Source organism: Zalophus californianus, chromosome 13 (assembly GCF_009762305.2).
Source record: "Zalophus californianus isolate mZalCal1 chromosome 13, mZalCal1.pri.v2, whole genome shotgun sequence".
Classification (NCBI taxonomy): domain Eukaryota; kingdom Metazoa; phylum Chordata; class Mammalia; order Carnivora; family Otariidae; genus Zalophus; species Zalophus californianus.
The window spans coordinates 11,395,183-11,415,181 of NC_045607.1; the positions used below are offsets into that span (position 1 = coordinate 11,395,183).

At 44.0% G+C, this 19,999-nt stretch overlaps 1 protein-coding gene across 14 annotated transcripts in view; it reads left to right on the forward strand.

Annotated features, from left to right (window-relative positions):
• The window catches only part of DENND1A (DENN domain containing 1A), a 503,929-nt gene that overhangs the window by 349,957 nt on the left and 133,973 nt on the right, over positions 1–19,999 (forward strand). For all 14 annotated transcript variants that reach the window (XM_027614760.2, XM_027614750.2, XM_035723489.1 and 11 more), the window contains one exon: positions 1,076–1,201. In XM_027614760.2, coding sequence (XP_027470561.2) covers positions 1,076–1,201 — 126 coding nt within the window. The remainder of the gene's footprint in view (positions 1–1,075; positions 1,202–19,999) is intronic.

Here is a 19,999-nt window from a genome sequence, read left to right on the forward strand (position 1 = left end):
ACAGTATGAATGGTGTGCCCAGAAGTTGTGCAGTGCGGCATCCTGAGATGAATGAAAAGCATGTTAGAAACAGACCAGGAAGCTTGATGTTGTCTCTGATGTTGAGGGCAAGAGCCATCATGTCACACGTGAGGATTTCCTACGCTGAGGATTCGTAGGAGAAATCTCTTTGAGTTCTCACTTTTAGGAAAATGTGTTTTCATTTGTGCAGGTGGCTTGTTTGTACCACATGGACCCAAAGAATCTCACAACTTGAGTTTCTCTTTTTGCTTTGACCACTAGCAGGCTCTTAAGTCAAATTTGCAGGCCAGCTATAGCCACCATGTAAGACCTTATAGCTTACATTGATACACGAAATATTTCTGGCTGCTTTTCCCAGTGCCATGGCTTTCTTGCCTATTTTTCTAAATCTCTTGAGTACATATCTATAAACTGCCACGATTCTTTTAGAGAATGAAGGATATAAGAATATATATTTATACATGTTTACCTTATATTTAATAAACATTTAATTTATAGTATGTTTAATAAATCTATATCACATGTGTTTACTATATATATTTAATGTATAACTAGAGTATGAGGTATGAGGTATATATGTTATAAATAAGCCATTCATTTCCAATATTTTTAAGTAATTTGAAGAGGGAGTAGAATTGGAACTAAAAAAATGTGTGTCGTTTGGGCTTAGATTATTAGACTTTCAATTCATGTTCCAATTGGCCACTTCTTGGGTTTGTTCCTCTCTCTGGGATTGTTTCACCCTTGTAAGACAGGAACGCCGATCCCTTCCTTGCAAGACTGTGGAAAGAATTAAATTAGAAAATGTATGTGAACGCACATACCTGGCACGCTGAAACTACTCAGAAAGTAGCTTTGTGTTTGCTCTTATTCTATACGCTCTGTTCAGTTTCAGAAACCTGTCCTAATACCGAATGCAGTTTTGTTCTCCAGAAGCTGAGGTATTAAATCCATCCCCCTTCCAGGGAATTTCTAGAGCTCCGTATGTATTGGGCTTAGCCAGCCATCTGTCCACCCTGCCCTCAACCCGTGTCTCCTTTCTCTCTGTCACCAGATCTCTTCACTGAAGAACCGGCTGAAGAAGGTGTCCACAACCACCGGTGACGGTGTGGCCAGGGCCTTCCTCAAGGCCCAGGCTGCTTTCTTCGGCAGCTACCGAAATGCTCTGAAAATTGAGCCGGTGAGTAGCTTCTTGGCATTTATAAATTGTTTGGTCAGGGCTGAGAAATGTGCCTGAGGGGTCACAGGAAATCAGGTCTTCGTCTGGTGGTTGAATTTCCCCAGAAGGGGTTGTGCGTCTATGTTGTGAGGGGCCAGGGGGCTGCCCTCCCTTGGCCCTTCCTCTTAGCGTGAGGAAGCCATGCCACTATGTGTGAAGCACTCACTGTTCCTGTGCACGTTAAGACCCGTCCCCTCCCTGGACTACTAGTAGCACCAGCTGCGTGTTAAGACAGTCCCCGGACCTCTCACACTCCTGCTCTCTGAGGATCCTTTCCACTTGACAAATGGGGAAACTGAGGCTCAGAAGAGACATGACTTGCTAACCAGCGGAGGAGCTGAATAGTCCCAAAGCCGATGCTTTCCCTCTGTGTCTCAAAGCCCTTTTCCTCTAAAGGGGCCTCTACTCCACACTCGAAAAAGCAAGGTGTCCCGGGGTTTCACTTCTCAGGTGCTCCCGAAGTGCTCTTGGTGTATTGACTACATGGTGTGCCACGAACTGCGGAATAATGTTACCCCCTCTGTGGCCCTTCAGCCTTCCTGAGCCCCAGTAGCCTCATCCACTCCCCTGCCTGCCCTGTGAGGTGGGAAGTTATATGAAGATACGAAGGTATCACGTCAGCCCTAAAAACAAAGTACCAGCTTTCCCGGCTTCAGTGAGAAGCTTTCATCTGATGACCCTCTACTCTGCCTACTCCTGGCCTCTTGGCCACAGAGAATGGAGAACTTGGCCTGGGGGGCCTGGGTCACCATGTGTAGGAGGAAACGCTGCAGGGCGAACTTGCCCACCGCCCTTTTCTCTCAAGAGCACAGAGCTCCCTTCATCCTGAGCCGGCGGGTGACAGCAGCCACATCCAGCCTGGTTGCAGTGGGTGTGAGGACCCAGCATAGGTCACACTGCCTATGGGCCAGGGCTGTTTGTTTCTGGTTTTAACCCACAGCATTTTTATTATATCATATGACAAAAGGTGAGTTATATGTCAGGCAGTGCATTTCACGTGCAAACTCTGACAGTGACTCTTGCTTATGCTTCCCCATGAGCCACAGTTCTACATTGTTAAGATTTTTTTTTTTTTTTTTGCTACTGTGACTCCATCATGTGTCTAAATGAGACCCAGAGTAATAGTAAACACCTTGTTTTCCCTTCACCCAGGGCATACTCTCTGCCAAGTGGGGGGCTCAGGAAGTAGCAGCCTAATGCCACCACCCTCCTTGTTCCTTGCCTCCCGTCCAGCACTTAGGCCTGACTTTCTAAGCTGCCTCAGCTTCAGGCAATGTCATGGTCACATAACAGAAGAGATGTACTCTCTTTTTGCTTCCTTAGAACTACTTCCCTGAGGTCCTCTAAAGCCCTTAATTAAAGCAAGTTCCCCACGTCCTGCTCATCTCCAAGTGAGGCAGCCCTGATTCTTTGTCCTGACCTTGGGCCCAGCCAAACCAGTCAGGTCTAGTGCTAATTTGAGAGCTAGTATAATTCAAGAAAAATACTGTTGTCTTTCCATCTCTAAAAGGAGACTGGGATAACTGGCCCAGTCCTTCCCTTGCCTTGCTGAGAACTGAAAGACATGAGGTATTTCCACTCTTAAAATGATCTCATTATTGTCATATATGTGTCTAGAATCCAGAGACTGTTGAATCTTGGTAGGGATTGCTGGATATATGATCTGGGCACAAGTTGCTCCTCAGAAGAAGTTTATGGCTGTACTTGCACTTGGCTCTAAAAGTCATTGGGTTTAAGCACGGAAGCCCTGGAGTTCAAAGCCCGGCTCTGCACTTCTAAGCTGTACGACCTTGAACAAGCCACTTAATCTCTTTAAACTTCAGTTTCTTCACCTGTGAAATGAGGCTAAGAATACCTATCATTCTACATCTCCAGATGGTTATAAGGATCAAATGAGCCATAAAATGTTTCATAGGGAAGGTGAAACTTGACCTGCGTCTGATGGCTTAGGTTTGGAAAAAGAGCATTCCTTCATGTGGTGGGTGTGGAGTTAACTGAGTGAGCAAAGGCTTGGAGGCAGTACCCCTCATGGCCACTTTGTCTGGAGTCATGGGTTTGGGTAGGGAAAGGGTAGGAGAGCTTGGAGCCAGATTTGACAGAGCCTGGGATGCTAGGCTAGAAGTGTGAACTTCACCCTGTAGGGAATGTCAGTTTTTGAGCAGAGATATGGTAAGACTGAAGTCATGTTTGACCAGTGATACAATGATGGACTGAAAGGGGAGTTGGAAGCAGAGACCAGGGGACTGTCTGGGAGACTCAGAAGAGAGCCCTCTGGTGGTGACACCAGGAAGAGGTACCATGAACAAGTGACTAAATGAATCTGCAAAGATATAAAGTATGGGAGACGAGGGGCAAGTGATGTCAAAATAACTCCCAAGATTTGGACCAAGGAGAAAGTGATGATGCCTGTAAGTAGAAAAAGTGAAAACGTAATGTGAAGGTGTTCCCGGTAGCAGTACTGAGAATGGTAAAAACGTGGAACAGACTTAAGTATCCATAATAGGAAACTGGTTAAAGAAATTGAAATATATCCATATGCTAGAATATTATATAGTCATTAAAAGTAGCATTTTGAGGATAGGATGATGGGTTTGGTTGTAAACAAGGTACATTTCACTGAGTCTAAGCTGCCATTCAGTCATAAGATGTACCATTACTCTAAGTACCATTACGAAATGGGAAAGGGTGCTGCCAATCACAGTTGGATGCCATCAGTTGTAACACACATCCAGATTTCAGAGATGTTATGGTGTGAAGATATCTGTGTCTTAGAATCAATGAAATATGGCACATTTGTCGTGCTTTCAGTCCCATTCATCTCGCAAATAGCTTTTTTTTTCCTGGGAAGCCAGAGGGCCTGCAGTTTTCTGGCCAAGCATCATCACCATGTAATGATGGTTTTTAAACCATAGATTTAATTCCAGGCGTTTCTCCTTAACCTGAAAGATGGGCTAACAATACTTCCTGTGCAAGATTGTTTGGAGAATTAATGAAAATAATTGACTGCAAAGCACATGTGAGCCCAAGAAGGGATGAGGGTAGGTGGGCACTGGCCACACGGGGGTGGCGTGGGGAATGGTACCTTGGGTGAGCCTGTTTTGGATGGCAGTAAGCATGGTGCTGAGAGGTTAGGGTGCCCTCCCCAGGGCCATTTGTCCTTTAGTTGTTTCTCTGATTATAAAAAAAATAGCACCTGCTCTTGGTAAAAAAGAAAAGCTTAAAGTAACAGAGAACTCGAAATGAGAAAATACCCATAATCCTATCATCTGGACTTAAGGCAACATGTTAGCATGTTTCTACCTAGGCTCTAGGGTTTGGGGGTTGTTTCTGTTTCATTTCGGTTTTGGTTTTTGGTTTTTTACTTAAAGACAGTTGAGATATTCCTGGCAAAGCAATCCAGTTCCCAGTTATTTGGTTTTGCCTTTTAGTATGTCGTAAGCATTTTTTCACCTGATATAAAAACTCTCCTTAAACATCATCACTTAGGATGGCAGCACATATCCCATCAGGTGACCCCAGTGGTTCTCAACCCTGGCGTGGATCAGAATCACCTGTGGGGCTCTTAAAAAGGCAAGTGTCTGAGATTTTTATCAAGTTCCCCCAATCTGCAATCAGTGCAGAGGCCCACCGCATTATCCTAACGCTGGTTCTTTTGATGGTCGGTCACCTCTCACCATTTTAAATCACACTGTGATGAACATCTTTATAGCAGTCTTCATGCACGGTCTGAACTATTTCCTGAGATGAAATCCCTGACGTCGATTTACTCGGGCAGAGGATCCGAGTACACGGAAGCCTTTGCTGTAGAAGGTGAGGGGGAAAGCTGGAGGCCACGAGCAGGTGCTAGTCTGGGGGGGAGAGCCTCTGAGGCAGATGGCAGGGCAGGGCCCAAGCATCAGCCTTGCGTGTGGAGAACGTTCCGCGGCCAATGGCAGAGGGCGCCAGCAGGGTGGAGGGCCCGGAGAAGCGTGCGTGGGTGTAGGGGGCACAGCAGACAGGGCTCCTGCGGCTCGTCCTCTCTGGCTGCTTTGTCACGTGCCCACAGCATTCATTGACTCCACTGCGGTGGGTTGGCTTCCCACCCTGGGCCAGCGGGTGCAGCCACGGGACTCGGGTCACTGCGAAGTCACAGAGTTTGGGTTTTTTAAAACATGAAACGTGACAGACTGGATGGTGCTCCTTTCTACTCTTGCTTGGCGGACGGCTCCCGCTGCGCCCCTCGGTGCCCCGCCTGGCTCTGGGAGGGGAGCGAGCCCCAGCCGGGGCCGGGGGGCGGGGGGGGGGGGGGGGGGCCGGGATGTGCTTCTCCAACCCCGCGGCCCAGGGCTCACCGGAGACTTTTAACTCTTTGGCCTTTTTTTTTTTTTTTTTTCCTTTCCTACTGGAAAATTTTCAAAATGCAGCTGGCTGGGGAATCTCGAGCTTCGTTTTCTTTCCCCTGCCCGGAAGGGAAGGGGAAGGCAGCCCCCTGCTGAGGCTGGCCACATGCCAGAGCGGCCCTGCTCCCCATCCAGGCCTTGCTCCTTGCTCCGTGCCCGTGCCCAGGCAGGAGGGCCTGCGTCGGCTCGCTGGCAGTGTCTCTTTGGGGCCAAGTGAGTGAATTGTTTCTCCCAAGGACCAGAGTGGGATACCAGGCATGTCCCGTTCCAGCCAAGTCTACCTGCTCAGTGGCCTCCCACAAGGCTGGCTGGAGCTCGTTCATCTCCTGGGTGGCTCCGCTTCTCCCCTACGACTGCCCCTTTCCTGTCCATGTTCCAGGTGGGGAATAAAGGCTGAGATTGCTGGTGACTTCCTGGTGAGTAGGAGAGCCAGGAGGCCGGCTGAGGTTGGCCTGACTCCAAAACTCAGGTTCCTTCCACCACACCCTCTTGCCTGTCTTTGTTCTGGTTTCCTCAGGCTCCATGTTAACAACTCTCTCTGCATTTCCAGCGCCGGGCCCGGGTCGTGGCAGGGTCCAGGCGTCAGGGAGTAGATTTGGGAATAGCGGGTAGAAGGATGGGTGAGGGAAAGCAAGGAACAGAGAAGTGTGTGAGGCCGGGGTTGTGTTCAGTGTGTTCAACACAGACACCTCGCATCCTGCCTTGGCTTTAGGCTTTGGAGGTTGGTGCTACCTGGCAGAGGGGAGAGTGTCTGCAAATCGCAAGGGCACGTGACCCATTTTTCAGTCACCCAGAGAATATGAGGTGCAAAGCTCAAGATATTTAACAATATCGGCCACGCCAACTTGTTCTTCTCCACTTAAATGACAGAACCACAAGCAGCCAGGCAGCCCCATTCGGAAAAACCCCCTTTATCCATGTCAAGCAGCAGCCCAGGCTCCAGCTCATTTATTTAGGCCTTTCTTGCTCTCTGACACGCCTCCTAGCAGTTGCCAGGCAACTCTGGGAGTAGCAGTGTGTGTTAGGGATTAACTAGTTAGGGCTGGGGTCCTTTTTGGCAAGAAGGGGATAAAAGACAAATGATTTTAATTGCTAGGCCAAGGATCCTTTCTGTGCTTGGTGGAAGATAGCAACTTTCGGAGGATATGTATAGCAGTGTGGTTTTTGAATTTGCCTCGAATGTTCCCCTCTCTCCCTCCCAGGGAGAACAAATGAATTTTTAAAAGAATCTTACTTTTCCCACACTCCTTTGTTTAAAATTATATCATCGTGAAATCTGAATAAGACTAACCTACCACCCTTTCTTTGGAAGACAACACAGTGGCCTCAGTTTTAAAGAACTTTCAAAAATAGAACTGTGTGCTTTAATTTCCTGCCTTTTTCTGTTCATAGTTCTCGTAAGCTCGTACGTGGAGTCCTCTCAAGACAGTACATTTGAAGGTTACTTGTTCCCATGTCTGGCCCACTGCAGGTCTTGGTAAAATGTTAAATCAGAGAGCAAAACTGATGGATATTGGTGCTTTCGGACGCATCCTGCTCTGTGCCAGGACCTGCGGAAAGACCAGTGTAGATGGAGTACTGTGAGAGTTGTCGAGTCAACAGGCCAGTGCGGCTCTCTCTGGGCCAGCCTGCTAGCTGGGCCTCCCCAGGATGAAGGGAGCACAGCCCCTGCCCTCAGGGCGCCAATGCTGGGTTGGGGGCAGTGAACAGACAGTCACTATCATGTGCTCTGAAGGAGGCCGTGAAGGGAACATCCAGCTCCGCAGTCTTGCTTAGTCTGCCCCAAGGGGCCCGGCTTCCAGATTCAGCTGTGGGTACGCTGGCATCATCCACCTTACAGCCCCTGATTTTGCACATGATTCTGCTGAGTCATATTTATCCACCAAGAAAACCCCTTAAAGACAGAGAAGTTAAGATAAAAGCAAATTGATAGACTGGCTTTCAAGCATGAACGGACGAGGCTGTGTTGGAACAGGTTGGAAAAAATACCATGTATGTCTGTTTCCTGGTTGAGTAACGCCATTGATCTCATGGCTTCAAAAGACACAACTATATTTATATGCGTTTTTAGTGTAACAGAAAACAGAAGAGTATTTAGAAACTAGAAACATTAAAACATCACGATAGTCCCACTGAACTAACACAACTACCTTAACTACCGTTTGTATACTCTTTAATAATTTTTCATTTTGCAAAGTATTTCCATAGCTGCTGTCAAATCTAAGTTAAAAGTCTGTTTCTCCTCCATTTAACGTTACATCAAATGCGTTTTTGTATAGCTGCCGAACATTCCGTCAAGTACAACTAACCATAATTTCTATAACTACTTGCATTGGACCTTTAGATCATTTCCAGTCTTTTAATATTGTAATTAATACCGCACCAAACACCTTTTGCAAAGAAAGCTCTGAAACGCAGTATTTTGAAGGCTTCTGAATAGAAGAAATACAAGTCAGCGTGCAGGAGCCTGACTTGGGGTGCCAACTTGTCACAACGTGGTAGGGAGCAGATTTGCTTTGAATCAGTCTAACCGCAGCTCAAAATGGAAAGCATGAAGAACCCTTCATGGCGTGCGCTCCTTGCTCTCCACACAGGCAAGCAGAGGATGCCCAGAACGTATATAAGGGATGTCACTAATTTGTGCCTCCGTCTTGTGCTAAAAAAAGGGTTGAGGACCTTAAAACGGTGTGTACAGGAAGATGAGAGGAGGTTCTGAGATTCTCTGCACTGCTTGAGAGCATAGAGTTAGAAATCGAACCCACGTCTGTCTTCCAAGCCCATGCTTTTTTCTTTTCTTCCCTCCCCCCTTTTTTTTTGGCGGTAAAGCATATATAACATAAATTTTCCATTTTAACCATCGCTCAGTATACAATTCAGTGGCAGTAATTACAGTGACAATACCGTATGACCAGCATCACTGTGTTTTCAAAATTTTCGTTACCCCAGACAGAAACTCTGAGCCCATTAAGCAATAATTCCCGACTCCTCCATCCCACCAGTCCTTGGTAACCTCTAATTTATTCTCTATGAATGTCCCTATTCTAGATATTTCATATAAATGAAATTATTATTTGTCGTCCTGTGTATGGCTGATTTCACTGAGCATAACATTTTCAGGGCTCATCCACACTGTATGTAGCCCTTGTCAGCACTTCATCCCTTTTTAAGGCTAAGTAATATTCCACTGTATGTATGTATCTACCACAGTTTGCTTATCCAGTCTTCTTTTGATGGACACTTGGGTGGCTCCCACCTTTTCGGCTATGGTGAATACTGCTGTGAACATTCCTGTGCACATATCTGTTGGAAGTCCCTGTTTTCAGTTCATTTGGGGTATATACCTAGATATGGAATTATTGGGTCATACGGTCATTTAATTTCTGAGAAACCACCAAATTGTTTTCCACACAGAGCCCATGCTGTCTTTAAGCAGACAATGGTGTCTTGGTGATGCATGGATATGTTCCCATGGATATTCTCTAGGAAAAGTTGGTGAAAGATTTTCTTATTTTTCCAGTTTATTTTAGGCAAGCAGATAGGGAATTATAGCCAAAACCTACAGTCCTGAGCTAAACAGATGCATTGACAGCAGGAGTCTATGGTGGACCGGAGAAGGGACTAGTAACTTACTGGTTGCCAATTTTTTCCTTTTAGTGTTCATCGCAAGTCAAGATCATAACCCTGCTGATGAAGCAGGGATAAGGGGAGGTACCACCACTTTAGCTCTGTGGCTCTAAACAGCCAAGGAGGCAGAGTGGGATGGAAAGGGTATGTTTGGAGTCACCTGGGTTTTTGTCCTGGAAGTCACTTAACTTCTCTGAGCCTCGGTTTTCACATCTGTCAAATGCAAATAATGCCTGCCTTATAGGACTGCCGATAAAAATAGCAACAATGTATGTAAAACACCAGCACAGTGTTTTTGCTGACAGTAGATATTAATTAAATGATAGTAACTGTTCTTGGGTCAATGAAGTAAAGGAGGAAGTGGAGAATGAGACTGCCACATTCCAGAACAATGGTGGCCAAATATTCTTGTTCAAGTGTCAGATTACCTGAAACCATTCACAACACAAATGAGATTTTGGCCTATTTTTTCCTATCTCATGAAGTAACTGAAGGTTTGGCTTTTATTTCAAATGATACATAAAGAATTTGTAAGAAAACATAATATGAAATAAATATTGAAGGAAATAATTATTCATGTTATTGCTTACCAGCTCTTACAGGCGAATATGAGGGTGGTAGGTACCAAAGATTTAAAATTTAAAAATGTATTAGAGTCAATTTTTTTAATGCATAAGAGAGGATATAATTAAGAATCTTTTGTTCTATTTCATCAAAACATTTTGTGCCTCTTGGGAGAATATGACCATCGTTCGATATTGACCCCAAACCCTATAGTCCACCTCCCAGGGTAGGACACTGATGTTGCTCCTGAACATGGTTTGGGAGTCATGCGTCTTGGAGCCACACTACAAATGCTTGCTGAACCGAGAGCCATTGTTCTAATAGTAGACTGCCCAAGTAAAAAGTAGGTCCTTAAGTGAGAGAAGATGAGAACTGGCAGGAAATCTGTGTAAACGTGATGATCAAGCTTACCTGAATGATTTCAAAGAGCATCACCGAATATGACCAAAATGAAATTCCCATATGTTCTAAAATACTTGAAGATACAATAAACCACAGCTAGTGGTATCTTAGACTATCCAGGGGGGAATTCTGTACTTTAACTTGATCTCGTATCATAATCCTGGCTCCTTTCTTACTTTGTTCCTATAGGATGGGACCACATTTTGTATTCCTTGGTGTTCCTCACATAGTCTAATATTTAGTAGTAGATGCTCATTAAATATTTGTTGAATGTGTGGATGAACAAATGAATGAATGATACATGTTTTCCCATGCTATGCGTTGGAAAGACTAGTGGCCATATTTCAGTGTTGCATGATATAGATGCTTAGTTTAAGAAAAAAAAAAAAACCCAACTCCATTACAGTGTGAGAAGAAGAAGAATCTGATACAAACATCATACCGTCAATGTATAAATGTAAAACAAAGACACAACCCAGCAGGTACATGGTAGCTAACCAGAGGCAGTTAGGGTCTAGAGAAGATCACCCTCTGTGAGATCACCACGTGCAGTAAATACTCAGGTCTAGTTAGGAACATACAAGAGGTGAGCATATTAATGGAGTAAACTCACTTTTAAATACTGTATCTTTGTAGAAGCCATGGCAAAGAGAATCGTTGCTATTATTGGAGTTTTAAGTCAAATGATCTCACTTTAGGGTCTTTTACTTTTTCATGGAGACTCTGAAAAAGAGACCTTTCTGATCCACTTGCAAGCAGTGATAACATTTGACAATTTCCAGCCTAAAACAGTGATCCATGACTCCATGTACTAGTTAGACTGTGAGCTTAAGAACAGGATTCTGTCATAGTCTTTTTTCTACCCCCAGCACATACATAGTAGCGGCTCACTAACCTAAGAGGGAGTGATGGTGGAGTTGTTCTGTGGAGGATATTATGATATGTGTGGTGATTAGAGGATAAAATTATAGATTTCTTTCCCTCTACCCACCCTCCCAGACTTGAATCCACACAGATTTTCTACGGGATGTGGATACATTCTCAGAAGTACACAACTACATCACATTCAGTCTCGTGCTACCCTTTCACAAAGAAGTGGAAACCCACTTTGGAAGGTGGTGGAGTGTCATGATGACATGTATCCCTGGCACAGAGCCTGATACATAGAAGGGGCTCAATAATTATCTGTGGAGTGAATGAAATTATAATAGTTATTACCTATAATGTCCTTAGTTGTTTGGGAGCTAAAACATAGTTTTGTTAAATAAATCATTAAGACTTGAAGTCTTAAGGAAAAGAAAATAATATGAAGCATTTGTTATATGTTAGACTCTTTGCATATAGTCCATTACTTGATTTTTACAGTTCTCATATGGAGAGAGTATTGTATTCCCATTTTGCTGATGAGACACCAAGGCTAAGAAAGGTTATGTCACTTTTTAAAGAAGTGGCAGAGCCAGGATTCAGACCCCTCCATCTGCCTGAATCTAGCACCATGCTCTTTCCTCTGACCGCTCGCCTCAGTGGTGATTACCATATGGTCCATGTTACAAACGATTTGAGGGCATATCAGAAGCAAACTGAGCTGGTTTCCTCTTAGGAGTCAATGTCTCCAATCTGTGCATATGTTTCTTGAAAAATGCAGGTTAAACTAACACCATTTATAAACTATTTTGCAAAGGGGAAATGTCAAAATTTTAGATATCTTTTAAAAAACATTACTTTAATAGATAATTTTAATTGCCTAGTATTTTGTTGTTTAAATATTTGATATTTATGGTGATAATAGGGTGAAAAAAAAGTAAAACACTTGCAGGGGCAGCCCTCCCTCCTCTTTTCCTGGCCTGACACCTAGTGGCGAGTTTTGTCACGGCAGTGTTAATCCGGGTGTTATTCTTGATGGTAGTTGTTTGTCAAGTGGTTTTTTAGGATTTTTAAAAAAAAATCAGTTATTTTCAACATAATAAAAATAGCTGCATTCATATGAGGTTAACTTATTAGGGCTCATCATAACGATGGAACTTTTATTTGATTTAACATGAAATACAAGTCAATTATGATCAAGCCTTGCTAGCAGAAAGTAATGTAAGTCTTTAAAATCTTGGGGTACTTGGGGCGCCTGGCTGGCTCAGTCGGTAGAGCATATGAGTCTTGATCTCAGGTTCATGAGTTTGAGCCCCGCATTGGACACAGATTATTTAAGTTAAAAAAGAAATATAAAATCTTGGGGGTACTTGTCCCCCTTCTCCCCTTTCCCCTGTGAACCTGACTGGTAACCATGGTAACCACCCAGCCCTGGGCACTGGCTCACATACACTGACAAGTACGACTCCATCACTGCACTTAAACACAGTGCAGGGCAGGGCGACAGAGTTGCCCTGACGTATGGTAACTGCTATGGTAGAATATTGTACGAGGTGGTAGACATCCAAATGCAGGACGAGTCGCTCCGCCTGGGTGCCAAGGAGAAGTTTCCCAGGGACAGATTGCACGTGGGTGGCACCTTACCGGAGGAATAGCCGTTCCCCAGGAGCAGGGGCAGAGAGTAGCTCACGCAAAGGCAAGGGCGTCGGAACTACACCGCGTATTCGGGTACCGGGGATGGTCCCCTGGCTGGAGCATGGACAGCAGAGTAGCCAAGGGTAAAGTGGGAAGGGGCCAGCTCCAGTCCATGAAAGACCTGGATGGCCACAAAAGGGTTTTAGCACCAATACCATAAACCAGCGTTTCTAGAACAATCTTCCTGGAAATATGAGATCTACAAGATGTTGTGTTTTCTGATCACGTAAGATTTGGGATTGTCGCACATTGCATACTGTAACTTTTATTTTTTTTTAAGATATTTACTCTGCACATTAACTAAAGCCTGGCTGTAAAGAAATCTGGTTAACTTTGTTTAACCTAGCATTTTTCAAAAACCCTTTCCCCCACAAAATACCTATTAACGTTCCATGCATCTACTACTCCTCACCACAGTTGGGGAAACCCTTCCGTTGCTAAGGATTGATGATGACTCTTTCTCACTCCAGGGCCATGGAATTTGGATACCGACTGTGGTCATTTTACCCATCTCATTGCTATGAACCTCAGAAAGAGAAAAGTGTGTGCCTTTTCCAAAGGCTTTCTTGTCTGGCCAGACAGAGGTTTGTGGCCAACGTGTGGTCTTGAGACAGCCCAGCCGTCGCTCGACTCTCAGTTTGGGATCACGAGCTGCCGTTTGGTTCCCTCGGTCCAGCAGCTTGATCAGCTTCTCAGTCAAGATCTAACCAGGACAACAAAAACCCCTTCAGATGTTCATAGTAAGAGGAAAAATAATTCAAGGAAATGGTTTTCCAACTGAGAGAGAAGCTGAGACTCAAAAGGGGGCAGAGAGGTAATCCAGAGATCAGCAACAGCTGAGGTGGTGCACCTGGGCCTAAGGCCAGGGTCAGGGTCACCTGACTAAAGCCGGATCCTTTGGGTGGGTGCAGTGGGCATCTGAGTCAGGAGGTGAGCACTGCTAGACGAGCCACCCAGGCAGAGAGGAGAAAACCGCAGCTTCTCCCTCCTGTTGTCATCGTCCTTGTCCCTCACCGGTCCCTCACATGGGCCCAACCAGGCAGGAGGCCAGCTGACCTGGGAGCCCAGAGGATTCAGACTTCCTTCTACACAGAACAGAGCAGAAGAGTGGAGAGTGGGTCTAAGGTCAGACAGGGAGCTACCAGATCCCAGATACTAAGCTACTTAGTGATGCACCCCCCCACACACACACCCCAGGCAAATAATAAGCAACATGGTGAAATTAAAAAACCCCTGATTTTTAGTTAGACGTGGCACCAACCTGGACTCTGCGTTTTCTCAACTGTGTGGCTCTAGGCAAGTTACTGTACCTTTCTGAACCTTAGTCCCTCAATTGTGAAATAGGAAAAAGAATCTCTACTTAAATGATACCTCTGTGGGGCCTCCGTGACATATTCATGGCTGGTTCCTGTTTTATAATGAACCAAGAACAAGGTATTTACAACTTTTTGAGCTTAGCGTGGAGCTAATAGCGTTAGCACCCCGAGTATGTTGGTCAACCACTCTGAACTTCGGTGAACTGGTTGAAGTTTTGTTAGCTAGCAGTCGCTATCTAGTAGATGTCTAATTTCTTAATATATTCCCTTCCTGGGGACGTTGGAGTGGGAGGAAGCTCGTAAAATGGGCAACGGAACTTCAAATGTTGGAGAGGTTCTCTGCGTGTATTACAGCTGCCAGTTCAGTACAAGGTAAAGAAAATGAGATTCCAGGAGAGCTGCCACTTAAGAGATGTTAAACCTTGGGAATTACGTCCTCCTTGAGCCACAGGTTTATCTCATTTTAGGGGAGGAAAATGCTAGCCTCATACAATTATTTTAAGAATTAAACGAGATGGCAGGTGTAAAGTATTTGTTGCCCACTCACCTTCCCTGCCCTCCACAACCAACTGTGAATGCCCGGTTCACCGGCAGCCACGTTCCATGCTGGTGTGGCAGGATTTTTGGAAAGCCTTAACGGGAGATTATTTGTTTGGTTTGCTGGTCCCTGTTAGTGACGTGACCTGGCAGGCCTCCACTCACCCTGTTCTCGTCAGTCACAGCTCACTGGCATTATTCATAAGCCATTTGCTTGAGACTTTCTTTGCCCATATCCCCACTGTGATGCATTTTTAGTCTCCTCTTCACAACATTAAAAATGGTCTGTAGGTTTTGAGGGTGTCCTGAGCAAGTCAGTTGTCAGCTTAAAAGGTCATTATCCTTTGAAGGGGAACTTTTATCCTGAGTTCATTAGTTTTATCCTCATTCGATGAGTGTTAGGCAAGAAAAAGGGGGGAGGGTGAAACCCATCTGTTGAACACATACTTCTTGCCCTTCATTTTTATTTTCTTGGTTAAATGTGCATGGTATTATCCCCAGTTGATAGGTAAGGAACTGAAAGCAGAGAGACTTGAAATAATTTAAATCAGCAACTTGGAACAAACGTTTCCCAAGACTTACTTTGCCTGACACGGTTCTAGACGCTTAGAGATGCAGTAGTGAACAAAATAAAGTCCCAGCCCTTGAATCCCTTATATTGTAGGCAGACATGGGAAACGAAGACGAAAGTCAGTATGTAGTGTGTCAGGTGGTGATGAGTGTGCATAAAAAGAAACCTGGGGAAGAGGTTAGAGATGAGGTAGATGCTGGTAAGAGATGGAGCTGGACTGGAGGCCAGGTCTTGCCTGCCTGTAGAATTCGTGTCTTTTTCCACGGGTCCCACTCTGCTTCTGGTCCTCTTTGGTGATGGTTTCCAGCAACTGGTAAAGCGACACAAACTTGGACACTTTGCTTCTTACTCTGGAGTTGACAATTCAGTGTGTCGGGGTGGTGACATTGCATTCCTAGGGTACAGAAGACATTTTTGCTGCACTCCCTGCTGTCAGCAGCATGTAGCTGTTTCCTTCATCCCTCTGGTTTCCCAAACACATTTAATTTTGATGCAGAAAGCATCTTGCCAGCTTGGACTCGAGCCATAGGGGAGCCCCGGCTGTCCTAGAGGAGGGTCCCTGTGACTACTGGCTCGGAGGAACTCATTGCCTCTTTTCTCTCTGCTTCCAAAAAGTGATGTCATACGTAGTAGCTTAGGGAGTCTTAATTTCGGTTTCCTGATCTTTAGTATTCAGTTAGGCAGTTTGATCCCATATGTATTGGGCACCAAGAGATGGATCAAATATGGAACCTGCCCACAGGAGTCAGCTGGACCTGGGTTCCACTTTTCCACTTAAGTAGTTTTGAGCAAGTTAATTCAGCCCTCTGTGCTTCGGTTTCCTCCTCTGTAAAAGGGGGAGAACAAATGTAACCTGCCTCATAGGATTGTAGTGAAGATCAAATGAAATAATACAGCATGGTGCCTGGCATATGGAAGGAACTTAATATTAGGTAGGTAGGCTTTTTTTTTTTAATTTTATATTTTAGAGCATGTTCACAGAAAAAGTGGAAGGTACAGAGATTTCCCATATACCTCCTGTTCCCACTCATGCGTAGCTTCCTCCATTAATAATGTTCATTTTTAAATATATAAAAATAACTTTTAATTTATAGCTGAACTTTCTCTACATCTTATCCTATGAGGAAACAGTGGAGTAGATGTGAAGTTTTCTTCTTCATAGGGAAGACAGTGTATGTATTTTAATGAAAACGATGGTGAGAATTCTCATCATGATGACAGTTTATAAAGAAATGTTGATATTCAATCTTTACAATACTTCCCACTGGATAGATATCGTTACATGTTTAAAAATATTTTTATTGTAAAGTAACTTGTAAAGTAAATCAAGGAAGCTGCCTTAATCACATGAGCAGCTTAACCCGTTGTTATAAGACCAAAACTGCCCAGGACAAGAAATAAAGCTTTACTACCCATCACAGAAACCTGCTTCCATGAAAACCCTTTCCCTCTGGCCAAAAGTAACCGCCTATCCTAACTTTCCTATTTTTTTAAAAAAAAAAAATAGTTTTATTACCTAAATGTTTATTCCTAGATGCTATAGTTTAGTATTGGCCACTTAAAAAAAAAAATGATACGGTTCTTAATTCTCTTTTATATGTTCTTCCCCCATCCCTTTCATTTCATTACAACTTGTCTGTCGAAGAACGCAGACCTACAGTTTTCCACAGTGTGGATTGTGCTGTTCACTATGTTCCTCTGTCTTCTCTATTTCCTGCTCATTGGGCAACTGGATCCTGAGATGGGATAGACCGTGGCTCAATCCCTTTGGCAAGACGATAGGAGGCATGTCATGCCTGGTTGTGTCTTGTCTGGTGATGTTTAGTAGCCAGTAATCCTTAGTGCCTATATCTGTTTATTCATTGGAGGTTGCAAAATGGTGATTGATGTTCTAAGTTTATCATTTATTTTTCGTTTACTGGCTGGAATATTTTTATGAAGAGACAATTGCCCTCATTTACTCTTTCATTACCCAGTGACACAGTTCATAAGGCAAAAACAAGATCAATGCCTGGTTCTTTCCCTTTATTTGCCAGTTTTTAATGTAATGGATTAGATCCCTAACAGCCTCAAAATGTGACAATTCTTTTATATATGTAGAGTATGGCCCAGTGGATGTAAACATTTGATGGTTTGGAGTCTCTTGCGATTATAATTGTTAACGAAATTCAAACTGTCCCAACTTCTTCAGTTTGGTGCCTGAGTCCTTTTTCTTTAAACATGATCCTAGTCGTCTTTGATAGCTCCCTTGTTATCTGATATTGCAAGATATTCCGGGTTCGTCTTATACATCTCCTACCCCCAAATGTGGAATCACACATTTCTTCAGGTAGCACTGTTAACGTTTTGTTTTGTTTTGTTTTGTTTTTTTAGTGAGAAAAAATATCTCAAGACTAAAACCTGGGTGCTAAGTGTGCTCACTGCTCCTGAACTAGTCAGTTTCCAGGCCTTTTCAGTGGACAGAGCTAGGGGACACACACACACACACACACACACGCACACACACACGCACACACGTGCGCGCACACACACGTACACGTGTATATCGATGCTTCCAATTCAAATTCAAGACTGTACAGCTTTTGCCTAATCTCTTCTCTGTGACATTTGTATTTCTTTCCTTCCATACTGGGAATTCTGGTTCTCAAAAGGGCACAGGGGATAATAGAATTAGAATATCCCGTAATTACTCATCTGTTTTCACACACAGCAGCCTCAGTGAACAGTCCTAACACTAGCACCAGCATGATTACAGAAAACCTTTCAACCCTTCTTTGCATATTCTCTCCCTATTCTCCCCAGCTTTTGTTTAGTCGCACTGTGTTTCCAGTGCTGGAACATTCAGCCTTTACCCGCCTGCTTTGTCCCTCTCTGCCCTCCTGGTCTTAGTCTTCAGGTCACAGTAACCAGTTTGAATGGTGATGTCTCTTCAGTCATTGTTGGTTGCCTGAGGCTCGCTTTCTCTGGTAGATTCCTCAGGAGGGGCTCATAGGAACAATACTCCCTCTTGTTATTAACGGTTGATCATTACCCTGTGCCCATTCTACATGAGTCAGTTTGGCTGGATATAAAATCCTTGGCTCATACCTTCTTGCCTTGAGTATCTTAGATCTTTTACTCCATTTTCTTCTGGCAGAAAGCATTGCTGATGGTAAAGTCTGATGGTAATCTTAATTTTCTTTAATAAGTCACGTGTTCTCTCTTACTAGATGCCAGAGATTTTTTTTCCCTCTTTCAAAGTCCAGTAATTTTATTGCATTGTTGTGGATGGTTTATTCTGGGTCTGTAGTCGCAGGTATATAATGTGGTCTCACAGTGTATGTGATGCATACACTTTCAAGTCTTTTTTTTTCTTAATTTCAAGAAAATGTTCTCTAGAGATAGGTTTCAGCTTCAGTTTTGTTGTTTTGCTTTATTTTTCTTCTTCGGGAGCTCCAATTATTCTTCTATCTGATCTTATTTTTCACTTTCTTCAAAATCTTTATCTCTTTTTTTAACTTCTTGTACCATTATTGAGATAGAATGCCTCTTTAATTTTTATTTTTAATATTTTTTTCTTTGTTTTGTTAAAGCATCATCTTTCCGATTGATTTGCTTTTACATCCCCTCTAGTTTGTTTCTAATTCTTGCCGGCGTTCCATCCCCTCATATCTAAGTTTTTATAATTCAGATATGTGTTGTCCTTTCGTGCTTTGTATATTTTCTTAGCGTCTTTAGCACATTTTGACACCATAGATTTCAGTTTTAATCTATTTTTGTAGACATATGCTCAGGATATATTTTTGTGGACATTTCTTCTTTTCTTATTACTTCGTGTAGGATTTGACCTCAGTGCCTTTATGTTGTTAATTTTTATGTGAACTTAGTTTGCCTGACCTGAGAATGAGATGGAGTTCAGGAAAGCTTTCCTCACTTCATAGAGCTCCCTCTTCTGTCATTTTTGGTAGTGTTCACAAATTCCACAGATGCTTTCTGAACTTTTCTGGCTGCGTTCTCTTCTCCCACTTCGACGGAGATCTTCTTTTCCCTTCCTCTCTCACGTGTCTGTCCTGCTCAGTCTTGCGCATTCTTGATTCCACTCCCAGAGGCTTCTCCCCATTGTGGATCCCTTTCTCAAAAGGGAGTCCTGACACATTCCGTCAAGAGTCCATAGGGGCTCCTAGGGCTTGTCAGGGCAGACCCTTCCAGCCCTTCAGTCCTTCTTCCTGTTGGCCGCTTGTGCTTACTGCTGTTTCAGAGGTCAGAACCCTCCCAGTTTCACCTGCTTTTCTTAGATAGGCCCACCCAGCTTTCTGCAGGACCCTGTCAGCTGTTTCGAGATTCATTCTTCTCACGTCCGTCTGTCAGTGCAGATGCCAGCACCAAGCAGGTCTGTTGGTGATTTGCAGTGTTGATGGTTTGCACTCAGCTGCTTGCATCTGGGGGTCCGTTGTTCATCTAGGTTTGTTGTCAGTGTTGCACGTTTGAGGTTTTGCTGCCTAGTTGTTCTACCTTTTTTACGTGGGGATTTGAAGATAATCACCACCACCAAATTTCCCGAATTCCCGTTCCCCGTTTCCCATTTCTTCCTGAGAAATCCAGGAAGAGGTAACATATCTCCCACAAGTGTAGGACGTGCCCTTGTGGAAGTTATATTTCACTGGAGGAAGACCAGTAGTAAACGTGAACCAAAAATGGAAGCAGATGATCTCACACAGCGGCAAGTACTATGAAGAAAAGAAAACACAGTAAGTGGTCATGAGTGAGAGGTTTGAGGGGAGTGGGGGAAGTGCTCTGCATTTTGGTGCTCTTTTCCAGGGAGCTGGTA